General features: G+C 41.0%; 1 protein-coding gene across 2 annotated transcripts in view; it reads left to right on the top strand.

Moving 5' to 3' along the window:
* LOC117374966 (SH3 and cysteine-rich domain-containing protein 2-like) overlaps window positions 1–23,563 on the top strand; it is a 71,618-nt gene that overhangs the window by 32,159 nt on the left and 15,896 nt on the right. For both annotated transcript variants that reach the window (XM_033971203.2, XM_055223637.1), the window contains exons 2-9: window positions 3,060–3,411; window positions 8,620–8,714; window positions 14,395–14,479; window positions 14,562–14,651; window positions 16,335–16,450; window positions 18,667–18,733; window positions 18,851–18,948; window positions 21,871–21,959. In XM_033971203.2, coding sequence (XP_033827094.1) covers window positions 3,060–3,411; window positions 8,620–8,714; window positions 14,395–14,479; window positions 14,562–14,651; window positions 16,335–16,450; window positions 18,667–18,733; window positions 18,851–18,948; window positions 21,871–21,959 — 992 coding nt within the window. The remainder of the gene's footprint in view (window positions 1–3,059; window positions 3,412–8,619; window positions 8,715–14,394; window positions 14,480–14,561; window positions 14,652–16,334; window positions 16,451–18,666; window positions 18,734–18,850; window positions 18,949–21,870; window positions 21,960–23,563) is intronic.

Here is a 23,563-nt window from a genome sequence, read left to right as displayed (position 1 = left end):
AATTCTGTTCTGTCAAGTGGACAGAAGTTTAAGAGTACAGCGGCTCATTCAAGCTGCTTCTTCAGTTCTGGTCAGATTACTGCTGGACACTGCCTTATATTTGTCTGAAGGGAGGACTTATTAGCACACTAACATTGTTGTTTTCCTTGTTTAGGTTTAGGTCTGAGGTTGGAGTTACAAATGGGAGATAGATTATGTCTGAGGGCCACATCCTTGTTCATTTTTCAAACCAAAATGGCCTCTTTAACTGCCCTCTCAGAACAGCCACTCCATAAGAGAATGAACAACTCCATCTTGAGAGCAGCTCAGGAACCCAATCTGCTGTATATCTCTGTCTCAAAGAGATTAACCACTTCTTCAAGATAGTGAGATACAGATCTTAGCCAAAGAAAAGAAATGGTTTGAATGTGGTGTGTAAGTAAGTCACTGGTTGTGGTTAGAGGGGCAGATGGTGCCGATTGGCAACCTCGGTTTCATCAGTCTACCCAGTTGGAATACAGAATTAGCTTAGTGTCATGGTGGCTAAGACTGTATATAACTGGACATAGATAATCTGTTAGCCGCTGCGTTTAAGACAGGAAGTGAGCTCTGTCGACAGCTCGTCCTTTTGGTCTTAAATGTTCATATTAACTCACTTGATTGACAGCATGAGTAAGTGCCCACTCCCTGCTAAACCAGGGGCGGGAAGGGGTGTTACCTTCAACAGCTTCGCTCCGGATTGGCTCTTTGGTTGCTATGATACTCGTGGTCAGAATTCCAAATATGGAACTTGGCTCCTAATTCACCACTATAACTGCTCTAGCCTGGATGAGCTTCATTTGACTGGAGCCGAACGCTGTGAGTGACGTCACAGTCACTTTGTCCACTTCTTTGTACAGCCTGTGCTCCAGGCACTATGGTTTACTGCATCAACTCAAATTATCCACCACAGATGAAAATCCTCCAGACTTAGTCCTGATCAAGACTAGCTTCTGACTGCGGAACGCACAGCTCCTGACAGTTTGCCCCGGGGTCCCAGGATGGGTGATGGAGCTGAGTCGTATCATTGGGAGGAATAAGTGATTAATGATAACAGTGAAGAGCTTTGAGAGGCACAGCATTTTATTTGATTATTATGTTTATTTTCCAAATCAGTTCCCTTTTGGTTTATATTTCTTGCAGTCCTAGTGATGTATCTGTCGTCCGCTGACAGCTCTGGTGTGGTTCTGATCTGGTGGCGTGAGGGGAGCAGTTTTCGGGTAATGCTTCTATAAATCATCATTATGAAGAGATTTCCGTGTATCAGATTACACTGATGAACATCGGCTGCAGACTCTTGCATTAGCGTTCTATTAAAAGCTCCGTGTTTACACCAAGACCAACCCTGACGGACATCGTTTTTTTATGTTTATCCTAATTCCCTTCCTCAGTGTCCCATATGTCTGTATGGAGTTTGAAGTACTTCTGATCTTTATATCTGAGAGTAGTTTTGTCCTTGAGAGCAAGAGGGGAGAAGAAGACGTTATTGTATGCATGGGGCGAACAAGCTGTCTACATGGTGACAGACGACAGCTCTACATCTGTCATGACTAAACGAAATGATTTGATGAAACTTTGAAACTGTAGAAACTTCCAGAAAATGATTCTTTATGTATGCTTTATGGAGAAATTATCAAAACAGATAAATGTTTCACGAGATAAGATATACATTTGAGAAACTCCAAAAACAGCAGTGAAATTGGAGTTTCTTCATGTATCATATTGTTGTTAAATGTTATCTCCTCAAAAAACAGACCTGGAGTTGTGTTTTGTTTCAGTAATCCTGTGTTTTACATCTCCAAAGCTCAAAATGCTCTCCCACATGGTGATGTCATAGTTTTCAAGCAACAGCTCCTTTCACCTTTAGTTCAGTAGAGATTGACAACTCCAGGTCTGAAATGATCCAAATGATTCTAGTGAAGGTGTGTGGGTTTAAAAACACAGTGGAGCACTTCCTGTATTACCACATGATGACATCACAAGGTGGAACAGAGTGTTTTCAGTTTGAGAGAAGAACTCAGCCTGAATATGCAGGGTTTGTGTGTTAAACATGTGTGAGTGATATTTTCACAACATAACATGTTAAACTTTGACAATTTAATTACCTTTTCAAATGTGCGATTAGTATTTAAAATCTTAAATAATGAAAAAAATTGTGCAGCTCTGCTCTGAGCAAACAGCCAGGACCTCCAGGTCCACAAGTCACAATGACTGCAGATTACCTAAACGGAGCTGGGCCTTCGCACAGACAGCTTTTTCTTTCAAAGCATCAAAGAATGGAACAAACTGCCACAAAGTCTGAAACTTTCCTCTGACATGAAAAACTTTTCATTTAATTATTAGAGAATCAGCAGTCTCAGCATTAAGAATAGTAATTGGTATGATATAGATTTAGTGAGATTTTATTGTAAAATTGTATTGTATAATAATTGCTCATTTGTAGTGTGTGAGTGTGTATTGATTATATTACTTACATTTTATATTGTATTTCTCACCTGCTCAGGGACTACAGATGGAAACTAGCTTCAGCTATAATCTGGTGTAAAGCATCTTTAATGTTTTTGCACATTGTCCCTGTCAAATAAACTAATAAAGAAAGAAAGAATGAAACAAAACACAACTTCAGGTCTGTTTGTGATGAGGAAACAACGTTAGAACAGATCAGAAAACAGCGTAATATGGTCCCTTTAAGTTCTGCAGTAACTCAAGTCACATTTGATACGAATGCAATATATATATATATATATATATATATATATATATATATATATATATATATATATATATATATATATATATATATATATATATATATATATATATATATATATATATAAATAACTTGTATTTGATTTGGAATATTCATCTTGATTTGAATGTGTTTTAACTGTTTGGGGTGCATAAACCCAGACTGGACTAGGCTATGTTCTAATGTTTCTTCTCCCAAAACAAAAAAACACTGTTCCACCTTATGATGTCATAGCGTAAAACGGGCCCTTTAAACCTCCTCTCTTGTATCTTCTTCTGTCTCGTCTTTGCAGTTGCAGCGGCTGAAGCGCTCCCTTTCCTTTAAGACCATGATGCGCAGTAAGAGCGTGGACAACTTCTTCCAGAGGTCCAACAGTGAAGCGCGTCTGCCTCCGGACTTCATAACAGACCCTCCTCCGCCCTCGCCCCCGCTCGTGCCCTGTTCGCCCCCTATGGGTGACACCCGCTCCCCCTCGGTGTCGCCCTCGCTCAGCCCGAACCCCTCCGTCTCATCTCACTCGCCCTGCCTCAGCCTCTCTCCCTCGCTGCCCGCCAAACCGCTACGACCCCAGATCAACCACTGCTTTCAGGACCATGTGTTCCGTAAGCCCACCAACTGTCAGCACTGCAAGAACATGATCGTGGGTAAGTAAGGCTCAAAAATATAGATTATAACAGTAAATTGGTCAACTATGTAACTTTTCTGGAGAACCTGCTCGTCTCCATGGAGATGCCATTAGTTTCGGTTTGATTGGGGCCTTGGAGCGAATCTGTTTGGTGCGGCTCACTCCAGACAAGTTCTGTTTCCAAGCTCTGGGTCCAGGGACATTTCTCTGCTCCCTGAGACTCTGACGTTGGCCAAATATTACAAACATTTTCTTAATGAATTAAATCGAAATTGAATCTGAATTATAAGGTGTCAATCAAACCTGTTGCTAACGCTAGTGGGAACGATCTCGGGGAAAGAACGTGCTTGATTTGTTTGTTGTAAATGTTCAGATCTTGAGTTATGGACACAATAGTGAAATAAAAATACAAGGCAGGATCATGTAGAGCGGGTTAATATGAACATTTAAAACCACAATGACGAGTCTGACAGCAGCAGTTATCGAAAGAGGGGCGACAATTTTCCAATGTCAAGAGTCGATGGAGCCAGAAGTGCGCCCATGATCACTTTCTATTAGGAACACGGCAGCTAGCAGGTTAGCCGTGTCCATTTATATAAACAGTCTATGATCATTTCACAATTAACTGCTCCTTATTTGCATACTGGATTTCTTACTTCCCTCTGAACACATTCCCTCCCCTCCACCAGCCTCACAGCACATAACAGTTGTATTCATGTTAAGTGATTATCTTTTGTGACTCTTTAAATTGATGCCAGCAAAATGAAATGGCATGAGCAATTTTTTATTATTATTTTTTTTTAATGTGACACTTACACGCCGCCGTATATGAGAAAATTATTAAATCAATGCATTATTTCACAGTTAACTGATCCTTATTTGCATACTGGATTTCTTACTTCCCTTTGAAGACATTACGAGCCTTTCCCACTCCAGACTTAAACCCCTCCCCTCCCCCAGCCTCACGGAGCGTCATGTCCCAGCGCTCGGAGCGTATTGACCCAAATGAGGAACCCTTTTTAGGAGAGAACATCCCTTATTATGCAAATGACCCCTCTAAACTTCTGTTCATTTCACTGTTTTTCTGCCACCGCGCGAACACAAGAGGAGGAAATTTAATTTGAAGTACAGAAATTGCATTTGGACAAAAATCACAGAGCCCATAGAAATCTCAAAGGGCTGATGTTATGGAGGCCAAGAACTGTGAGGAGCCGGATTATTGCTTTTCAGACATTATTGTGTAGTCTGCGAAACTGTCTGCAGCTCAAGTTTGTAAAAGGCTCACACATTCACAGAGGTTCTTTTGGTAAACAATCTATATACGGTATACACAACCAGTCAGAAGCTTGGACACTTTTTCCATTTGCGTTTCGTCTTTATTTCCATGATTATTTACACTGTAGGTTCTCACTGAAGCATGACACATATCAGAATAACTCCAAACCTGTTTTAGAGTTTACATTTTTAAAAATATCCTTCGCACTTTTGTCATTTCTTGATCCTAAGACGGTGCAGCTGAAGTAAAAACCACTTCAGGGACGTCATTGAGAGAAGGATGAGGGTTTGAAGACAGGAGACTCTATTTGAATATAAAATAAAATAAAACATATTTACTTTAGTTACTCTTTTTCTTTGCTACATAATTCCATAAACAGTTGGAAGGATTCAACCCGTTTGACCCAAATCGTACAGTTTAAAGGCAACGGTGCCAAATACTAATGAAATGTATGTCTCATTATTCTGGCATTTAGCAAATAGAAAAAATTGTGTTAATCCTAATTAAGCTAAAATAGGAAAAGTTTAGTTTGATTTCATGTCAAACAGTGCAGACAAAAAAGCGTATGGGTCTTTTTCTTTTTCTTGCTTAATATGTTTGATGTCTAAAATGTAAATGTATGTAAAATGTAGAAAGTAGTGAACATAGAAAAAAAAAACTTGGCTAAACTTTTGACTGCCTACAAAGCGCTCTATCGCAATACAATTGGCGTGCATATCATTAATGCAACTACAGCTTTACAGGTTTGTGAAGTTGTAGTGCACAGTTTTGTATCATGTTTTTGTATATTTATGAAGAAACGTCATGTGGGAGCATTGGTGGGTGACATAAGCTTGTGGGCGGAGTCTTGGACAGAATCGTACCACTAAGAGTAACGTCAGAATCATGTTGGACACCTCTTGTTGGATGCCTTTGTAGAGACCTAGGGTTGAGAGCGTGGCCTTAGCGTATTTAACGTCACATGGTACAGGTTTGGGCTCGGGCGAAATAGTGACAATGAGCCCGTCCTCCATTCCATTTGTGATGGTGTTTGTGGCTCACGGGTTTTTCTTTTTCTCCTCCTTCTTCTGCGTAATGATGTCGCTACGTCACTGGAGCTTGGTCTCTGAGCCGGTCTATTTCAAACCTACAAACACTTTAAAACAGAAATCGGTTCACCCAAAGGACAAAACCCAAAGCCATAAACAAAGTAATGTGGTCCACTCCATTCAGTGTAGTGAAGAGTGCATTAAGAGAACGTACCAACACCGTCACAAGAGCAGCTCAGGACCCCAGTCTGCTGTACATCTCCATCTCAAAGACACTAACCACTCCTTTGAAGATAGTGAGGGTCAGATCTGAGCCAAAGAAAAGAAATGGTTTGAGAGGAGAGTTAAAGAAGCTATTTTTGTTAGGAAAGACTATCTTTCCTTGAACAGGGATGGGGCCTTAGACATCACCTTTACCCCCATCTATAACTCCATCATCAGAGGTAAACAGTAAACTGCTGCGTATATTTTATCAGGCAGTAATGGCTAACTCTATTTTTTTTTATGCTGGGGGCAGTTTCAGAAAAAGAGATCTTAGGAGACTAGAAAAACTCACTGGGGCTGGTTCAACTATGGGAAGTGGTTTAGAGACTGTGGTTGAGGTAGTGGAGCTACTGACACTCAACAGGATGAATGCTACTGAATGGACCATCCCCTGAAATCAGCTTTTGAACAGCAGAAAAGGGTACAAAACTCCAAAAAAAACAAAAAAACAATTTTGCTCAATACTTCCTCTTTAATATTTGTGACCTGTTTGGTCAGATATTTTTCCGAAAATCTCTTCCATAGAATTATGAGTCTGTCCCATTCCAGACCTAAGCCCCTCCCCCAGCCTCACAGCACATATGTATTCATTTTAATTGTCTGATTTTTTTTATTATTTTTATTTTATTTCTTTGCAACTCTTTAAATTGATGTCAACAAAATGAAATGGCAAGAGCATTTTTTTTGTTAATTTTTTTATGTGACCTTTACATGCCTCTGTATATAGGAAAATTTATAAAATCTCTTCTATCTAATCTTATCATCCTGAAACATATTTTTTTGTTACGTATCAGACTCTTTTTTTTTTTTTTTCAATAGATGAATGTTTTACAATTAGTCTTGTCACAGCAGGACTCATTTACAATATAATCTGCATAAAATGCCTCACAAACAAGACACCACCAAATAAACCCAGCTACTAGGGAGTCGCTAAATGAACAGAAATTGAGACTGCTGCAGACTTAATCGAAACAATTTAAGGCGAAAACTAATTTGTATTATTTATAACGGTGATAAAAATGGAAGTGTTGTCTGATTTGAACCATAACGATCCCCAGCTGGCTCTACGATCTTGAACGATTAAAACAAGTCCCTTTTTATAAACAAACATAATGGATTTTTGGATTTGCCTCTGACTAGGATTACATGGACCAAAGCAGAAAGAGCTATCAAACAAGGCAGACAGGGCACTAAAAATAGAATTGAATTTGCTTAGAAGAGGAATAACGTGATAAGTTCATCTGCTTTGACAAAGGGACACAAGGGAGGCTGGCAATGCATTATGTAAGAGACCCATTTGAGTGTATATAAAACAGTCATACAGGCACAAATAGATAGGGGGCAGCACAGAGGGGAAATTAACAGTGTAAGTGTTTGAATGGACCCAAGGCCATAGGGAAATGATTAGGATGCAAATTGAAAGTATAGAAATTGTATTTTTAGAAACACATAATATTACAGCGCTGATTATAGAGACGAGAGACTGTTAAATCAATATGAAAAGAGAGAGTGGCCGCACAAGCGGGAGTATGACCAAGTGTCTCTTAGAAACATAGACTGTATATACAAACGGACATAGCTAACCTGTTAGCCGCCTCGTTCCATGTAAGAAGTGATCATGGGCGCACTTTCGGCTCCACCGACTGTGGCTCTAGTTCACTTTCTGTGTAAAAACTGTGTCCCCTCTCTCTGTAACTGCTGCTGTCAGACTCGTCATTTTGGTCTTAAATGTTCGTATTAACCCGCTCTACATGATCCTGGGTTTTTTATTTCACTATTGTGTCTGTAAATCAAGATATGAACATTAAAATCAGAGAAATTAAGCGTCTTCTTTCCCCGAGGTCCCTCCCGTTAGCAGCGTTAGCAACAGGTTTGATTGACAGCGTTGCTAAGCACCAGCTCCCTGCTAAACCAGCGGCTTGAGCGGAAAGGAGCGTTACCTTCAACAGCCTTGCTCCGGATTGTCTCTTTAGTTGCTATGATACTCGTCATCGACACTCACTCAGTCAAAATCAGTGGAACGAAACAAAGTGAAATTAGTAAAGTACTGGACTTAAAAACAAATTTTAGGTATCTGTACTTAACTTTATAGATTAAAGTGGATAGTACTAGACTAGAGCCACTGCTACTCCACTGTGGCACTTGGTCAAAGCAGTAAAATGCACATTTCAGATCTTTATCCATGTTCTAGTCGTTTCTTCTCATTGAGCCTCTGAAGTTGTATTTGGAGTGATTCATGTTTGAGTTTAACCTCCACCAGTACACGCCCACTGTGACGTGCGCACTTCCTTCTCCAGTTTTATTTTCTTAATTGGTGATACTCGTAGGATCCAGCAGCGTCGCTTCGTCATTTTGGTACAAATGAAAAAAAAGTGCTGCTCTAGTGTGATGTGCAAGTGTCCATAGGGGGCGCCGACAGCATGCAGCGCTTTTTTGTGATGACATTTACGACGACGTCAGCTCCCGTGATACTCCTCAGTTTCTTGACTTGTTTCTTTTATTACGAGCATAATTAAACATATTGGATGTTCACAAAAAGTTCCGTACTCGTGTAAAAAAGGTTCATTTAACTGTCAAAGCTGTAGTTGTGTCTGAGGAGTGCATCAGGAGTGCTGTTGTGCTGATGTCTCACTTCCCTCTGCCTCTTTCTGTGTCACAGGAAACTCCAAACAGGCTCTACGCTGTAAAACCTGCAAGATGGCGGCTCATCTGTGGTGCACCTCTGATCTCTCGCAGCAGCCCTGCTACGGGAAGGTACGGACTCAAACAGAAAGTGACCAAAGAGTCAGGGGTTCAGACGAGCTTCCATAACAACAAGCCAAATAAAAGTCCTAATACAAAATAAATAGTGCAAATAATAAGAAACAGACAGTTTGAACAGTTTGGGCGATTCGATGTCATCACCATAGCAACAATATTTCTTTGTTAAACCACCACCTGTGCAAAATTAATCTGAAATACATCTCATTTTAATCTGTAAAGTGGTAAACAGGCACATTTTTATACAGTTTATGTTGAGAGTGGGATTCGAAACGCCAACCTTCAGATCAGTGGACAAACGCTCTACCAAATGAGCCACCGTCGCCCCCTACTGAGTTTAAGTGTGTATTGCGTAAACATTGCATTTTGCTAAATAAACAAAACTGACGTAATCCCAAAAAGATTACTGAAAGATCCCAAAAAATACTTGGCAATATATGGATACAGCAGCCCACGATAACGATACTGTCACACGATATTTAGATATTTCAATACTTAGATATTTCGATATTTTTCCACATCCATAATTATTGGTGTAGAGCCATTTAACTTTTTTTTTTTTTGACAAACTGAAAACGGCCCATTTTGGATCCTTCTGTTCTCCTTCCATTGTTTGTATTGCCTGGAAAGTTCAGAAGGTTCCACAGTACGGCATTAAATATATTTATCTTACATTTATTCTGTGTGTTTGTGTTTATATTGCTTAACAAAAATACCTTGACAAACATCTAACCTGTAGCTTTGTCTGGTTGCGTCACCCACTTGTCTCCCTGGACGTAGGTATATTTAATGCCGCACTGTGGAACTTTCCAGGCAGAACACTAACATAACTAACAGAGCACGGCTTACTGGGATGATCTTTTGTTGTTACAAAGTCAGTTGGATAAAATAGTTTCAATATCATAATTTATTGCAGTATCAGTGTTTAAAAATGTGCCATCGTGACAGGCCAGCAATAGCGTCGCCATGGAGACAACCAGGTGGCAGAACATCCACTAGAAAAGTTTCACAATGCACCTTTAAAAGAGGAATGACATTAAACTTTGTGATTTTCATCTTTCACCAAACCGCCCACTTCATGCTTTGTTTTGGTTGAGTAATTTGTGAATAGATTTGTTGATTTTGGCAAAAGTTTTGGTGTGAGACATTTCAGAATGGCTGTTTTTGTCACTGTTTTGTTAAAAAGCAGCAGCAAGATCTCAACGCAATAGAGCAGATGTATGAACTATAATGTTATTTGCATGTTTAAGGTGCATTTTACCATCTGCAAAACACGAAACGCAGAACTAGTTCATTTTACCTTATGCATTCTGAACATCCTAATTATTCACCACGATGAGTTTATAAGCAAACTAACATGCTAACCACACACTCCCTCATGATTGGACAATGACAATAAATACGTTTAATACCTACGCAGACAGTACGCAGTGGTCTTATTATGGCCTCAAGAGCTGTTTATATCATTTAATGTTTCTTTATTTCTACAGGGACAGTCCAATGAGAGACACACAGGACAATACAAACAAAAACAAACAAGCACAGAAATGCACAGGTCCATTTAAAACATTATAAACATGAGCAGGTTTGATTGTAAATGTTTATCTCCACATTATTAAAGTGAACATATTACATGAGCTTTAAATCATTTTCTAATGCTGTTCCCTCCTCAAAAACAGACCTGGAGTTGTGTTTTGTTTCATTCACACATGTTTGAGTAACACTTTATTATTAGTCTGTCTACATCTCCAAAGCTCAAAATGCTCTGTTCCACCTTGTGATGTCATGAAGTGGTAGTTTTCAAGTTAACAGCTCCTTTTACCTTTAGTTCAGTAGACATTGGCAATTCCAGGACTGAAATGATCCAAATGATTCTAGTGAAGGTGTGTGGAGTTTACAAACACAGTGGAGCACTTCTTGTAATACCACTTGATGACATCACAAGGTGGAACAGAGTGTTTTCAATCTGAGAGAAGAACTCAGCTGAAATATGCAGGGTTTGTGTGTTAAACATGTGAATGAAACAAAACACAACTCCAGCTCTGTTTGTGATGAGGAAACAAAATTAGGACAGATCAGAAAACAGCGTAACATGGGCCCTTTAAGTTAATATGGGCCCATTGGATCCATTGGTGCTAGCATTGGTACGGATACATTTTATCTGTAATGGATCAAGTACATGCCAAAGAAAATCAGGTACCGGCCCCTAATAATAACCCTCACTCCTGATTGGCTCTTTGGTTGCTATGATACTCATGATCAGAATTCCAAATATGCAACATGGCTCCAAATTGGCCCCTATAACTGCTCTAGCCTCGATGAGCTTCATTTGGAGCTGAACGCTGCGGGTGACTGTGACTGTGGTACCGGCTCTTTAAATACTCATAGCGAGATCACTTCTAGGCTTTGTAAATTACTTCTTTGACATAAACTCGTGATAAGTAGAACCCAAAACGGCATTGGCGATGTATGTGCGTTCCTTTCCCTGTCTCCCACTGCTCATTTGGCAGCGCTCAGACCCAGGCAAACGTCCGATAATGCCGTTCAAAGTGAGGCGTCCTCTTTAGTCCGACTTGAAATGCGTCAGAGCGATAATTTGCGTTTTGTTGCTGACTTAATCGCCCCGTTGGTTTCGAGACGAGCAGACGCTTGGCCTTGCTCTGTGCTTTGCTAATGTCCTCTGGCTTTTGTTATTACATTTGAGCGGAATAAGCCAGCGCGAGTTTAGTTTTGACCTCTGCGTCCTCATGTTCCCCTGTAGACACGTTTAATAAGCCCATCACAAAGACAACAGCAGACAGCCGCATGATCACACACACCTGAGACACAAGAGCAAAGGATTCTGGGAGCTTCAGACTGATGTGAGAGAAGAGTTGAAACTTTGATGTGGTGTTTGATATTTGTAACAGTATGAATACAGATGCTAAACTTTGCTAAGTCAAAAGAAGTTGGACCTTTAAAAACGCACTATGGAACTTCTCTGGTTTGTTTCCGTGGAGATACTAAAGCAGCCCTATTGTGTTTGTGTCTCTATAGTTCTCATCTCTGAGACTCGTGATAATTATGTTATAATTTACACATTTTAAATCACAATATTCATCTTAAACTACTTAATAAAAGAAACAAGTCCAGTGGGAGCTGACGTCATCATAAACATCATCACAACAAAGCGCAGCATGCTGTCGGCGCCCCCTATGGACACCTGCACATCACACTAGAGCAGCACTTTTTTTTTCCATTTGTACCAAAATGACGACGCAACGCTGCTGAATCCTACGAGTATCACCAATTAAGAAAATAAACCTGGAGAAGGAAGAGTGTACATACAAATTTTGTTCAACAGGAACAATACAAATCCATTTTACACATTTTTCTTTTGAATTTTGTGTATTTATTTTTGTCTGTGTAATCCCTCAGTCTTCCAGCTTTGATCCATAGCAAAAGACGAAATTTACCAACACCGGCGCCAGAGCTGCTCAGGACCCCAGTCTGTTGTTCATCTCCATCTCAAAGACACTAATCACTCCTTTGAAGACAGTGAGGTTCAGATCTGAGCCAAAGAAAAGAAATGGATTGAGAGGAGAGTTAAATAAGCTATTTTTGTTTGGAAAGACAGTCCTTCCTTGAACAGGAGTGGAGGCCCGGTACATATCTCTCACAGATCTACAACTCTATTCTCAGACCCAAAACAAATAGGAACAAAGAGAACAATAGAATAGGGTTCTTTCAGTGTAGTTAGCTCTGACCAGAACTGAAGAAGCAGCCAAACGTTTTCAGAGTGTTTTTAGTTTGAGAGAAGAACTCAGCCTAAATATGCAGGTTTGTGTGTTAAACATGTGTAAATGAAACAAAACACAACTCCAGGTCTGTTTGTGATGAGGAAACATTAGAACAGATCAGAGAATAGAAGAATATGGGCCGTTTAAGTTAATATGCGCCCTTTAATAGTGTAATATGGGCCCTTTAACTGTACCCTCACCGCCCTGTAGCACCAGGCTCCTAATGGGAAAACCCTGCAGTGTGGCCAGTGACGCTCGTATCTCAGTCAAACACACGTTGTGGTTAACTCAGTGTGAAATTACACAATATAAGTCCCGTCTGAGCACGTGTGAACCAGGCCCAGTCTGACGCTCACTGCAGCTTTTGTTCAGTTTCTAAAGGCTCTGCGGTGTTTGGCTCACACATCAAGCACCGGATCTTTAGAGGTGTGAGTGTTGGACCGATAGACTGTGTAAAAAAGTGACTGAGCGAGTCTGACATCACCACAGCGTTCAGCTCCAAATGAAGCTCGTCGAGGCTAAATCAGTTATAGGACGGATTTGGAGCAGAGTTCTAACCACAAGTATCATAGCAACCAAAGAGCCAATCCAGAGTGAGGGTGTTGAAAGTAACGCCCCATCCCGCCCGCATCCACAGGGTCAGAGATGAGAACCATACAGACACAAGCACAATAGGGCTGATTTAAAGGTCTTATATTACACAAAACTGACTCTTGTAGCTTCAAGCCATGTTGTAACGCTGTTTCCTTCTCAAAAACATACCTACAATTGTGTTTTGTTTCATTCACACATGTTTGAGTAACACTTTATTATTAGTCCATCTACATCTCCAAAACTCAAAATGCTCTGTTCCACCTTGTGATGTCATGAAGTGGTAGTTTTCAAGTTAGCCATGACAGCCATGTTTTACTTTTTGTTTAGTAGAGATGAGCAAATCTAGAGCTGAAATCATCCAGATTATTCTAGTGAAGGTGTGTGGAGTTTAAAAACACAGTGGAGCACTTCCTGTACTACCACATGATGACATCACAAGGTGGAACAGAGTGTTTTCAGTTTGAGAGAAGAACTCAGCCTAAATATGCAGAGTTTGTGTGTTAAACATGTGTGAATGAAACAAAACACAACTCCAGGTCTGTGTGTGATGAGGAAACAACATTAGAACAGATCAGAGAATAGAGTCATATGGGCCCTTTAAGGTAATATGGGCCCTTTAAAGTAAAGTCCTCACTTGAACATTTTCCCTTGAGCCTTGTTGCTTTTGTTCAATGATTATGAAATGACTGCATCAATGTGCTGTGAAAACGTGTGAACAGAACAGAAGAAAATTGGTTCAGAACGATGCCCACACAGAGTTAAACGCCTGGGTCCGTGGGCCGGGGTCAGGAGCGCAGACAGGGGGCAGTAGAAGTCATTTAAAGTGACATGGCTGACACAAGAGCCACCTGCGAAGAATATGACAACTCCCACATGGGCCAGGAGAGAACGGCCGAGTCGGAATGAACAAGTCAGGTATATTTTAACAGTAGAGCGAAGATTAAGCTGATTTGGAGCCGTAGAACACTCAAATATGAAAAAAAATATGCAAAATACTTGAGTAAAATAGTGTAAGACTTGTTTCGGTGAAGATAAGTCCTATATGACTGATCTTTATAAACAAACTCATCTTAAAACGACAAAAAATCTGGATTACGCTGAACTTCACGTGTGTTTGCCCACTGATCCAAAGGTTGCCGGTTCAAATCCCCTCATACAGCATCTCCTCTGCTGTATGAATGTGTGTGAATGGGTGAGTGGTTCCTTGAAGGTGGAAAAGTGTGACCGTTTACCCATTTATTTTAGTTTAGGAAGCAAAATGAAACCCCAAACTGACCGCCTCGTCTTCTTTTCTCCTCCAGTCAGGCGCATTCAAGCGAAACTTCAGCTCCCCGATGATCATCAACGACCAACTGGCCGTGGTCAAAGAGGTGCAGGCGAGCCAAGGTGAGCGTCCACGCGGCAGACGGAGTAAATGCTTTTAGACTTTTAGCTCAGTGTTTTTGTGCTCGTGTCTCTGTAAATCTAGAAATGGCTTCATCTCGTCTGACAACTGCCAAGAATGAAGCGGAGAAAGAAAAAGAGGAGGAGCAGCCAGAAGCACAGCCGCTTCCTCAAAGTATGTGGTTTTATTTACCTCGACTCGCTAACACTTTTCAAAGCAGGTCTGTTTATAGTCGTTTCTTCTCATTGAGCCTCTGAAGTTGTATTTGAAGTGATTCATGTTTGAGTAATCTTTAATCGACTACTTTCAAGACACCATTTTGTTGATCTACTCCCATTTAACCTTCACCGGTACACGCCCACTGTGATGTACACGCCCACTGTGATGTACACGCCCACTGTGACACGCCCACTGTGACACGCCCACTGTGATGTACACGCCTACTCCTACTCCTCACTCGTCTCCTCATTCAGTAGTAGTAATAGCAGCAATAGCAGTAGTAGCAGTCGTAGCAGTAGCGGTAGCAGTAGTAGTAGTAATAGCAGCAGTAGTAGTAGTAATAGCAGCAGCTGCAGTAGTAGTAGTACTAGTAGTAGTAGTAGTAGCAGTAGTAGTAGCAGTAGTAGTAGTAGCAGCAGTAGTAGTAGCAGTAGTAGTAGTAGTAGCAGCAGTAGTAGTAGTAGCAGTAGTAACAGCAGTAGTAGTAGTAGTGCCAACAGTAGTAGTAGCAGTAGTAGTAGTAGTAGTAGCAGTAGTAGTAGTAGTAGTAGTAGCAGCAGTAGTAGTAGTAGTAGCAGTAGTAGTACCAACAGTAGCAGTAGCAGTAGCAGTAGTAGTTACATTTCAGTGCACTTTAACTTGTCACTTTCAGGAAACGTCTTGATCCTCTTTCTCTCCCTCCTCCTCCTCTCTTTGACCCTGAGGACTCGTCTTCTTCACTCTTTCATTTCAGTTCAGTCCACGGTTCCAAAACGTCTCTCCCTCTTTAAAACCCTGTGATAACTTCAAACGCTGCTATCTCCCACATAAAGCACTGCCCCTGAACGCACCACAGAGATTTACATATTTTCAGCTTCATTTCTCATTCTTTTTCTTCTCTGGCTCAAGTAGGTTTTGGGTTTCACTCCAGACTCCTGCCGGTGCGTAGTATGGCATAAATAAATGAAAACACATGAATTATTGCTCCATCTTCATGTCGTCTTAAGGGTTTTGGCGGCGGTCCCGGTCTCCGACTCTTAAGTGGGTCGCGTTGGCCCGAGTTAGAGTTTGTTGGTGTTATTTTTAGACTCGTGTTGGTTCAGATTGGCACCAGTCCAATTGTTTTGATCCACACTTCAGTCCCAGTGTGTGGCCAGTATAAATAGTAAAGGGGCTGGAGGGGCAACATAGACTGTATTTATAAACATACAGTAGCAAACGCACTAGCTGAGTGCACTTCCGGCTCCATCAACTCTGGCTCCATTTCACTTTACACTGAAAAACTGTCCCCTCTCTCTGTAACTGCTGCTGTCAGATTTATCATTTTGGTCTTAAATGTTTGTATTAACCCGCTCTACATGATCCTGGGGTTTTTATTTCACTATTGTGTCTGTAAATCAAGACATGAACATTAATAACAGACAAATCAGGCGCCTTCTTTCCCTGAGGTCACTCCTGCTAGCGTTAGCAGCAGGTTTGATTGACAGCGTTGCAAAGCTGTTAATCAAGTTACTAAGGGGCGCTAACTTCAACAGCCTGGCTCCAGATTGGCTCTTTGGTTGCTATGATACTTGCAATCAGAAAAGTATTCCTCTTTACTTTCGACATCACTGTGTTCCTGTAAAATATCTGAAATACATTTTGTGTGTTTTGTTTCAGAAAGCCATCGGTCCCGCGTGGATCCAATCTACGCCGCTCTGCGCTACGGCACGTCTCTGGCCCAGATGAGCCGGTCCAGCTTTGGAAGTTTGTCTGAGTCGCCCACACGCAGCCTGGTAAGACGCCCCCTGCTGGTGCACGGATCACTGTACACACACAGCGTTTTAATACTGTTTTTTCATCACAAACAGACCTGGAGTTGTGTTTTGTTTCATTCACACATGTTTAACACACAAATCCTGCAGGTTTAGGCTGAGTTCTTCTCTCAAACTGAAAACACTCTGTTCCACCTTGTGATGTCATCATGTGGTAATACAGGAAGTGCTCCACTGTGTTTTTAAACTCCACACACCTTCACGAGAATCACTTGGATGATGATTTCAATCTTGGAATTGCCAATCTCTACTGAACTAAAGGTAGAAGAAGCTGTTAAAAAGATTGAAAACTACCACTTCATGACATCACAAGGTGGAACAGAGCATTTTGGACTTTGGAGATGTAGACAAACAAATACTAAAGTGTTACTCTGACATGTGTGAATGAAACAAAACACAACTCCAGGTCTGTTTTTGAGGAGGGAACAGCGTTAGAACATGGATTAAAGCTACAAGAGTCAGTGTTGTGTAATATAGGACCTTTAAGCTTTTACCATGGTCTGTACTTGTATTTTTGTACTTTTCTTCTCAACTTTTATCACAAACTACCACTGAACTAATGTAAAACTATGATAAATATTCATCGGAGGTACAATCCAACCAAACCAAGCCAGAATTACAAAAACATGAAAACCCTCCATATGCTTTTTAACCTTCATTTAACTCGATAAAAAGCAATATTCACAGTCCTCCGGGTTTAGTTTGACGGCGCGCTAATAAAGCAGAGTGTTTTTAGCTCCGCAGATTAGCCTCGTGTGTCATATTTTAACAATTTATGTCATCATTAAGTCAACAGCGAGCCCTGTGGTCACTGAGGCGCTGTTTGAAAGGACGAGTTATTCCACAGGAGGGGCTCGGGCGGAGAGATGCTTACAGAGGTCTACAGTCAGCATAATATTCAACCGTGAAGCCGTCGTGTTACATAAAAACCCTCGGAGAGCCTCGGAGAAACACGGACCGCGGAGTTTGGAGTCATTTAGCGATGGCTCTGGGTTAGATAAGGAAAGGAGTGTGTTTATGTCTCATTAGCGAAAAGTCAATTACACAAAACGACGTGATAGATTATATGTAATAGGCTCTGTCCACTGTAGCACGCTAGCTAGCTCGCTGTGTCTCAAAGCTAACTGTCACTTTTAGTCAGATAGTAAATCAAAACTTAAAATAAACAACCAATTAAAATTCTAATTCATTAAAGTAAAGACAACCCAGTTATTTTTACGTGTAGAATACTTAAGTTTGTGGTGGTGTTTTAATGTTTATTATGCTTCCAAGTTAGCATTAGCGTTAGCATTGAGATACAAATATGGCTCTGTAGTTTTTTACATGTTTCAGTGACATCCACCCACAGCTCCTCACCCACTACCTCATCTTTAAAGGTCTTATATTACGCAAAACTGACTCTCGTGAGCTTTAATCTCTGTCCTCCTTTATGTTGTTTTCCTCTGCAAATTTACGCTTCTTCTCTCAACCTGAAAACACTCCACCTTGTGATGTCATCATGTGGTAATACAGGAAGTGCTCCACTGTTTTTAAACTCCACACACCTTCACTAGAATCATTTGGATGATGATTTCAGTCCTGGAATTGCTGAGCTCTACTGAACTAAAGGTAAAATGAGCTGTTAAAATGGTTGAAAACTACCACTTCATGACATCATAAGGTGGAACAGAGCATTTTGAGCATTGATTGAGATGTAAACAGACTAATAATAAAGGGTTACGCAAACATGTGTGAATGAAACAAAACACAACTCCAGGTCTGTTTTTGAGGAGAGAACAGCTTTAGAACTTGACTTAAAGCTACAAGAGTCAGTTTTGCGTAATATAGGACCTTTAATATTTTAAAAAGTGCTTTGGGCCGTTTCATCATTATCACCATTAGAACATTTGCAGAAAATAATCAAAATTGGTTGTATATATCACCCAGAAAATATCAGATCTTATTGGCCATCAGCATTGGACGTGAAAAACCCCATATCGGTCGATCTCTAGTTTATTTTAATGTTTTTGATGTTAATAGTAAATTGCTTTTGCGGCGGGACCAAATTTGCAGTCTGCGAGCCCTGGACGGTACAGTGCGCTCCGTAGAAATAGACGTTTTACAATAATATTCAAAGCTCTCAGCGTGACTCATAGTTTATATATTACATTTGTTTTTGTCTGATTGTTTTGTTGCAGGGCGAGGGAGGAGACGACGCTCAGAGACAGTACAGCCTGGACGAGGACACGCCCACAGAAGCAGCAGGTACGTGCAGCATACCGGCGCCGCTTCGTGTTATCTGAAATTGCTTTTTGCATGACCTGATTGGTTACAGGGAGCAGCCGGGGATCACTGTAAAAGTATTTCTGTCCATTTTTATAGAAATTCCAGTGCCTGACATAGACATCGAGAAAGAGAAAGAAAAAGAGAAAGACGAGGAGCCGAGCGATCAGACCCCCGCCGAGGAGAGCAGTGTCAAGGTACACATTGGTTTTACACGTAGACTCTGTAGAGAAATGGACAGAGCTAACCTGCTGTTTTTACAAATAAAAACTGATAGAAAATAACGATCGATTCAGTTGTTTCTGTTGAACAAAATTCAGCTCAAATCTTTATCAAAATCACCACATTTGAAGCTTTATACCACTCAAAATCTGTGTGAAATACCTTTACTTTTTACTCCTCAAGTACATTTTTAAACAGGTACTTTCATGTGATACTTTTAGTTTTACTTAGTATTTTTTGCTCCAGTATCTGTACTTTTACTTAAGTAACAAGACTGAGTACTTCTTCTTCCTGAGTACTTTTTTTGACCCAAGTCTCCCTCTCCTCTTCATCTCAAACCACAATTTCAATTTCTAAGATGATAATCAAAAAAACAATCTTCAAACTTCCTCACACTCCCAAGCTCCCCGACGTCTAATTATATTTGACCAGCATCGTTTCAATTCCATTTGTCTGAACCACAGACTGTGTAAAGAAGTCGAACAAATGAAGCTCATCGAGGCTAGTGCAGTTATAGGGGCCTATTTGGAGCAGAGTTCCACACTTGGAATTCAGACCGTGAGTATCATAGCAACCAAAGAGCCAATCAGGAGCAAGACTGATGAAGGTAACGCCCCTTGACTCCAAACCATGACAGAGAGTACACCATACAACATATTCAAATAGATAACATATTTATTTATTTAGTGTGAGTGCGAGAGTGTGTCGTTCACAGACAGGGGGCGGGTCACATGTGTCGTTCACAGACGGGGGCGGGTCACATGTGTCGTTCACAGACGGGGGCGGGTCACATGTGTCTGAGCGCTGACACGGTGGGCGCTCTGTCTGTGTGTCATTTCCAGCTCCTATATATAAAACGCCAAAGCTGGAACGGGTCAGTTAATCAACATGAACCTGTACACGGTCTCCATAGACTCACACGGTTCTCTCAGAAACTCAACGTATTTAAGTTTTCAAAAGGAGGGAAACGTTTCAGTTTACAGATTAATATGCACACACCAGGCAAAAGTATAGATAGATTCACTCATTTTGGGTTTTTACATTTTTATTTTTTATTTTTACTGCTTTCTAAACTTTACACACAGAAGACATGAAATACGTGAAGCAAAATATATAGAATTATGTAGTAAAGAAAAAAAGTTAATTAAATCTACTTTTTTTATTTTTTTTTTATTTAAATGGTCAAATTTTGATATAAGATAATAGAGGGAAACAATGACAGTATTCATCTGTGGGAGCTGGAATCGTAATGCCAAACAGTGAGTCAGTGGATCTGAACGCACACTTTCGGGTCAGTGGGCAAACGCTCTACCAACTGAGCCACTGTCGCCCTGAGCTGCTGTTTTCTTTTCTACATAAATCCTCGAAGTGTCCGCTCTACATAAATCTAAATATCTGAAATGTAAATAAGATTAAACATTGAACGAGACGTGTGTCCAAACTTTTGAAAGGTGGAGCAAATTAAAGCTGTGGAAATGCCAGAAAAAAGAAAAAAAAATCCCGCAGGCAAAGAAATATTTTTTTCTAAATGTAATATCTGTACAGTTTCACAGTCGCTGCTGCCATTTTGAATAAACAAAGTCCGTGCCAAATAAATGTTGAGGTTTTCCAAAACAAAAACATAAATCCAAGTTATACCAAAGCTAAAATATCCAAAAGTTTAAAAACGCTGAAAGGCTCTATCTGATTTTTACTGTCTTAAAAACATGAAACACCGAAATAATTACTCCTCACTGACCTTGTGTATTCAGAACATCCTAATGATTCACCATGATGAGTTTATAAGCTTTTTTCACAACTCTCAGAGACCAGAGCAGAGTTTTTCGCATTCACAATAAAAACGTTAACAATAACTACCATGCTAATTGTGCACTTCCTGATCATCGGGCAGTAAAACGCGTTATAACCAGATGCAGACAGCGCACAGAGGACTCGGTTTGACCTCCAGAGCTGCTTATACAGTAAATTTGGACTGAGGTGCGACACATTTGGGTCAAAAACATGAGGAAAATAATTGGTACAAGCCCCTTTAATTATGCATAATGTAAGACCTTCATTATTGTCATGTAATGAAGGTCACTGACACATGCAGGGGAGTCGACAGGGGGGACAAAGGGGTCTGCTGCAGGGTCTTAGGATAGAAGAATTGAACTCTCTTTCTATTCATTTATATTAAAGGGGCCTGGGGAGATAACACATTTGTCAGTATGAATTTTAAGACATGGCAGCTAACGCATCTCTCTGGATTGGCTCTTTGGTTGCTATGATACTCGCTGTCGTATTTGTGTTCCAAATACGCAACTCGGCTCCAGATTTCCCGCTATAACTGCTCTAGCCCCGATGAGCTTCATTTGACTGGAGCCGAACGCCGTGGGTGACGTCACACTCACTCAGTCCACTTGTTTGCTAAACGATAATATTGAAACACATTTATATACACTGACACAAAAACCCAAGAGCAGATTTAAACAACAAAAACTATTCTAAATCTACAATATTGCTGGAAAAAAAAACATGAGCTGCAATAAATAAACAGCAGAATGAAACACTTGAGTCGTTAGTTTGCATTTGTAATGAGTCAGGGAAGTTATTTATTCAAACTTTTACGGCTCAAATCGTGTCATAGTACCAAAAAATAACCAAAAAAGTAACACGAGAAATATTGACCCCCAAAAATATAGTTCCAGCTTCATATACTGAACGATAAGTGGACAGAGTGATGATTGTGACACGTCTAGGGGGGCCCATCTGTGGCTTCTTGCCCCCGGGCCCCAAATTTTCTGTTGACGGCCTTGTACCACAGTTTGAGAAGCACTAGGCCAGACTCAAGTGTTTGTCGTCTGTCAGTCTCCTCTGCTGTTCCGAGTGTGTTTCATGCTGTCGTCTCTGTTCCACAGGTCCCCAAACGCATCGACGTTCAGTCCATCCACACGTACGTCGCACTCTACAAGTTTCTGCCTCAGGAACAAAACGACCTGGAACTACAGTGAGTCCCAAATAATACGGACAATATGAACACGGCAGCCTAGATACTGTTATAACACACACATATACACACATACACATACATACACACATATACGCACACACACACACAGAGCTGGTTTTGTGAAATTGTCCGTTTGAACTGCAGCTTCGTGCCGAGTGTGCTTGGGGTGTGGACTCGTCCTCATCGTTCACAGAGGACGATCTTTAAGGACGACTAATTATACACCGCCGTGTCCCATGAACAGAACAGCAGGGGAGAAAGAGAGAAGGAGAGAGAAAGAAAGACATGAGAGAAGGAGGGACGTGACAGAGAGAAAGAGAAAGGGACATGAGAGAAAGAGAGAGGGACATGAGAGAGAGAAACAGGGAGGGACATGAGAGAGGGATGTGAGAGAGGGACATGAGAGAGGGAGAGAGGGACAGAGAGAAAGAGACATGAGAGAGCAAGAGGGAGTGAAGGAAAGAAACGTGAGAGAGAGAGAAAGAAGGACTGAGAGTGGGACATGAGAGAGGGAGACGTAACATAGAGAAAGAGAGACATGGGAGAGAGACTGAGAGAGAGACAGAGAGGGGGAGAGAGGGAGAGAAAGAAGGACATGAGAGGGAGAGAGGGTGAAAAGAGATGTGACAGAGAGAAAGAGAGACATGAGAAAGGGATATGAGAAAGAAAGAGAGGGGATGAGAGAGAGGCAAAAAGAGAAAAAAAAATAACATATTGAGTCACAAATTGCTTAGGGCTAAGAATAAAAAATATATTAATAACTGTTATAAAAGTGTAAAACGCTGGGGAGAGTGAGGGAGAAGGAGGGCGGGGTCTGGAGGACTAAAGGGGAGAATGAGGGAGAAAGAGGGCGGGGTCTGGAAGACTAAAGGGGAGAGTGAGGGAGAAGGAGGGCGGGGTCTGGAGGACTAAAGGGGAGAGTGAGGGAGAAGGAGGGCGGGGTCTGGAGGACTAAAGGGGAGAGTGAGGGAGAAGGAGGGCGGGGTCTGGAGGACTAAAGGGGAGAGTGGGGGAGAAGGAGGGCGGGGTCTGGAGGACTAAAGGGGAGAGTGAGTGATCTCTTTTACATACACTAAAATAATGTCTCTATAGTACTGGGTAAAATGGCCCAGCATAAAAATTTGTCAAATATTGTGTTTCTGTTTTCTCTTAAACGGTGTTGAGGCTGTAGGAGACGAGGGAGGGTGTGACATACAAAAGAGGCTCCCCTGTCACCCTGTTTTTGATTTACAAAAAGCTTTTTAGACCAAGACGTCATTGAAAACAGCACGTGAATCTGGCAACACAGCAGCTGCTTTTTCTATTTGTGTAACTCGTCTGATCTGGAATTAACCTGAATAACAGACACACAATGATTTAATAACTGATTTAATATTGAATTGTTGGTTAGAGTTCATTTTAATTCTTCAAGTGCAGAGTCACAAAGCTGCTATTTTTCTTAAAGGGCACGTATCACGCTGTTCTCTGATCCGTTCTAATGTTGTTTCCTCGTCACAAACAGACCTGGAGTTGTGTTTTGTTTCATTCACACATGTTTAACACACAAACCCTGTATATTTAGGCTGAGTTCTTCTCTCAAACTGAAAACACTCTGTTCCACC

Source organism: Periophthalmus magnuspinnatus, chromosome 8 (genome assembly GCF_009829125.3).
Source record: "Periophthalmus magnuspinnatus isolate fPerMag1 chromosome 8, fPerMag1.2.pri, whole genome shotgun sequence".
NCBI lineage: Eukaryota > Metazoa > Chordata > Actinopteri > Gobiiformes > Gobiidae > Periophthalmus > Periophthalmus magnuspinnatus.
The sequence above is the reverse complement of the archived record's forward strand: the minus strand, read 5'-3'. Positions and strand labels throughout refer to the sequence as shown.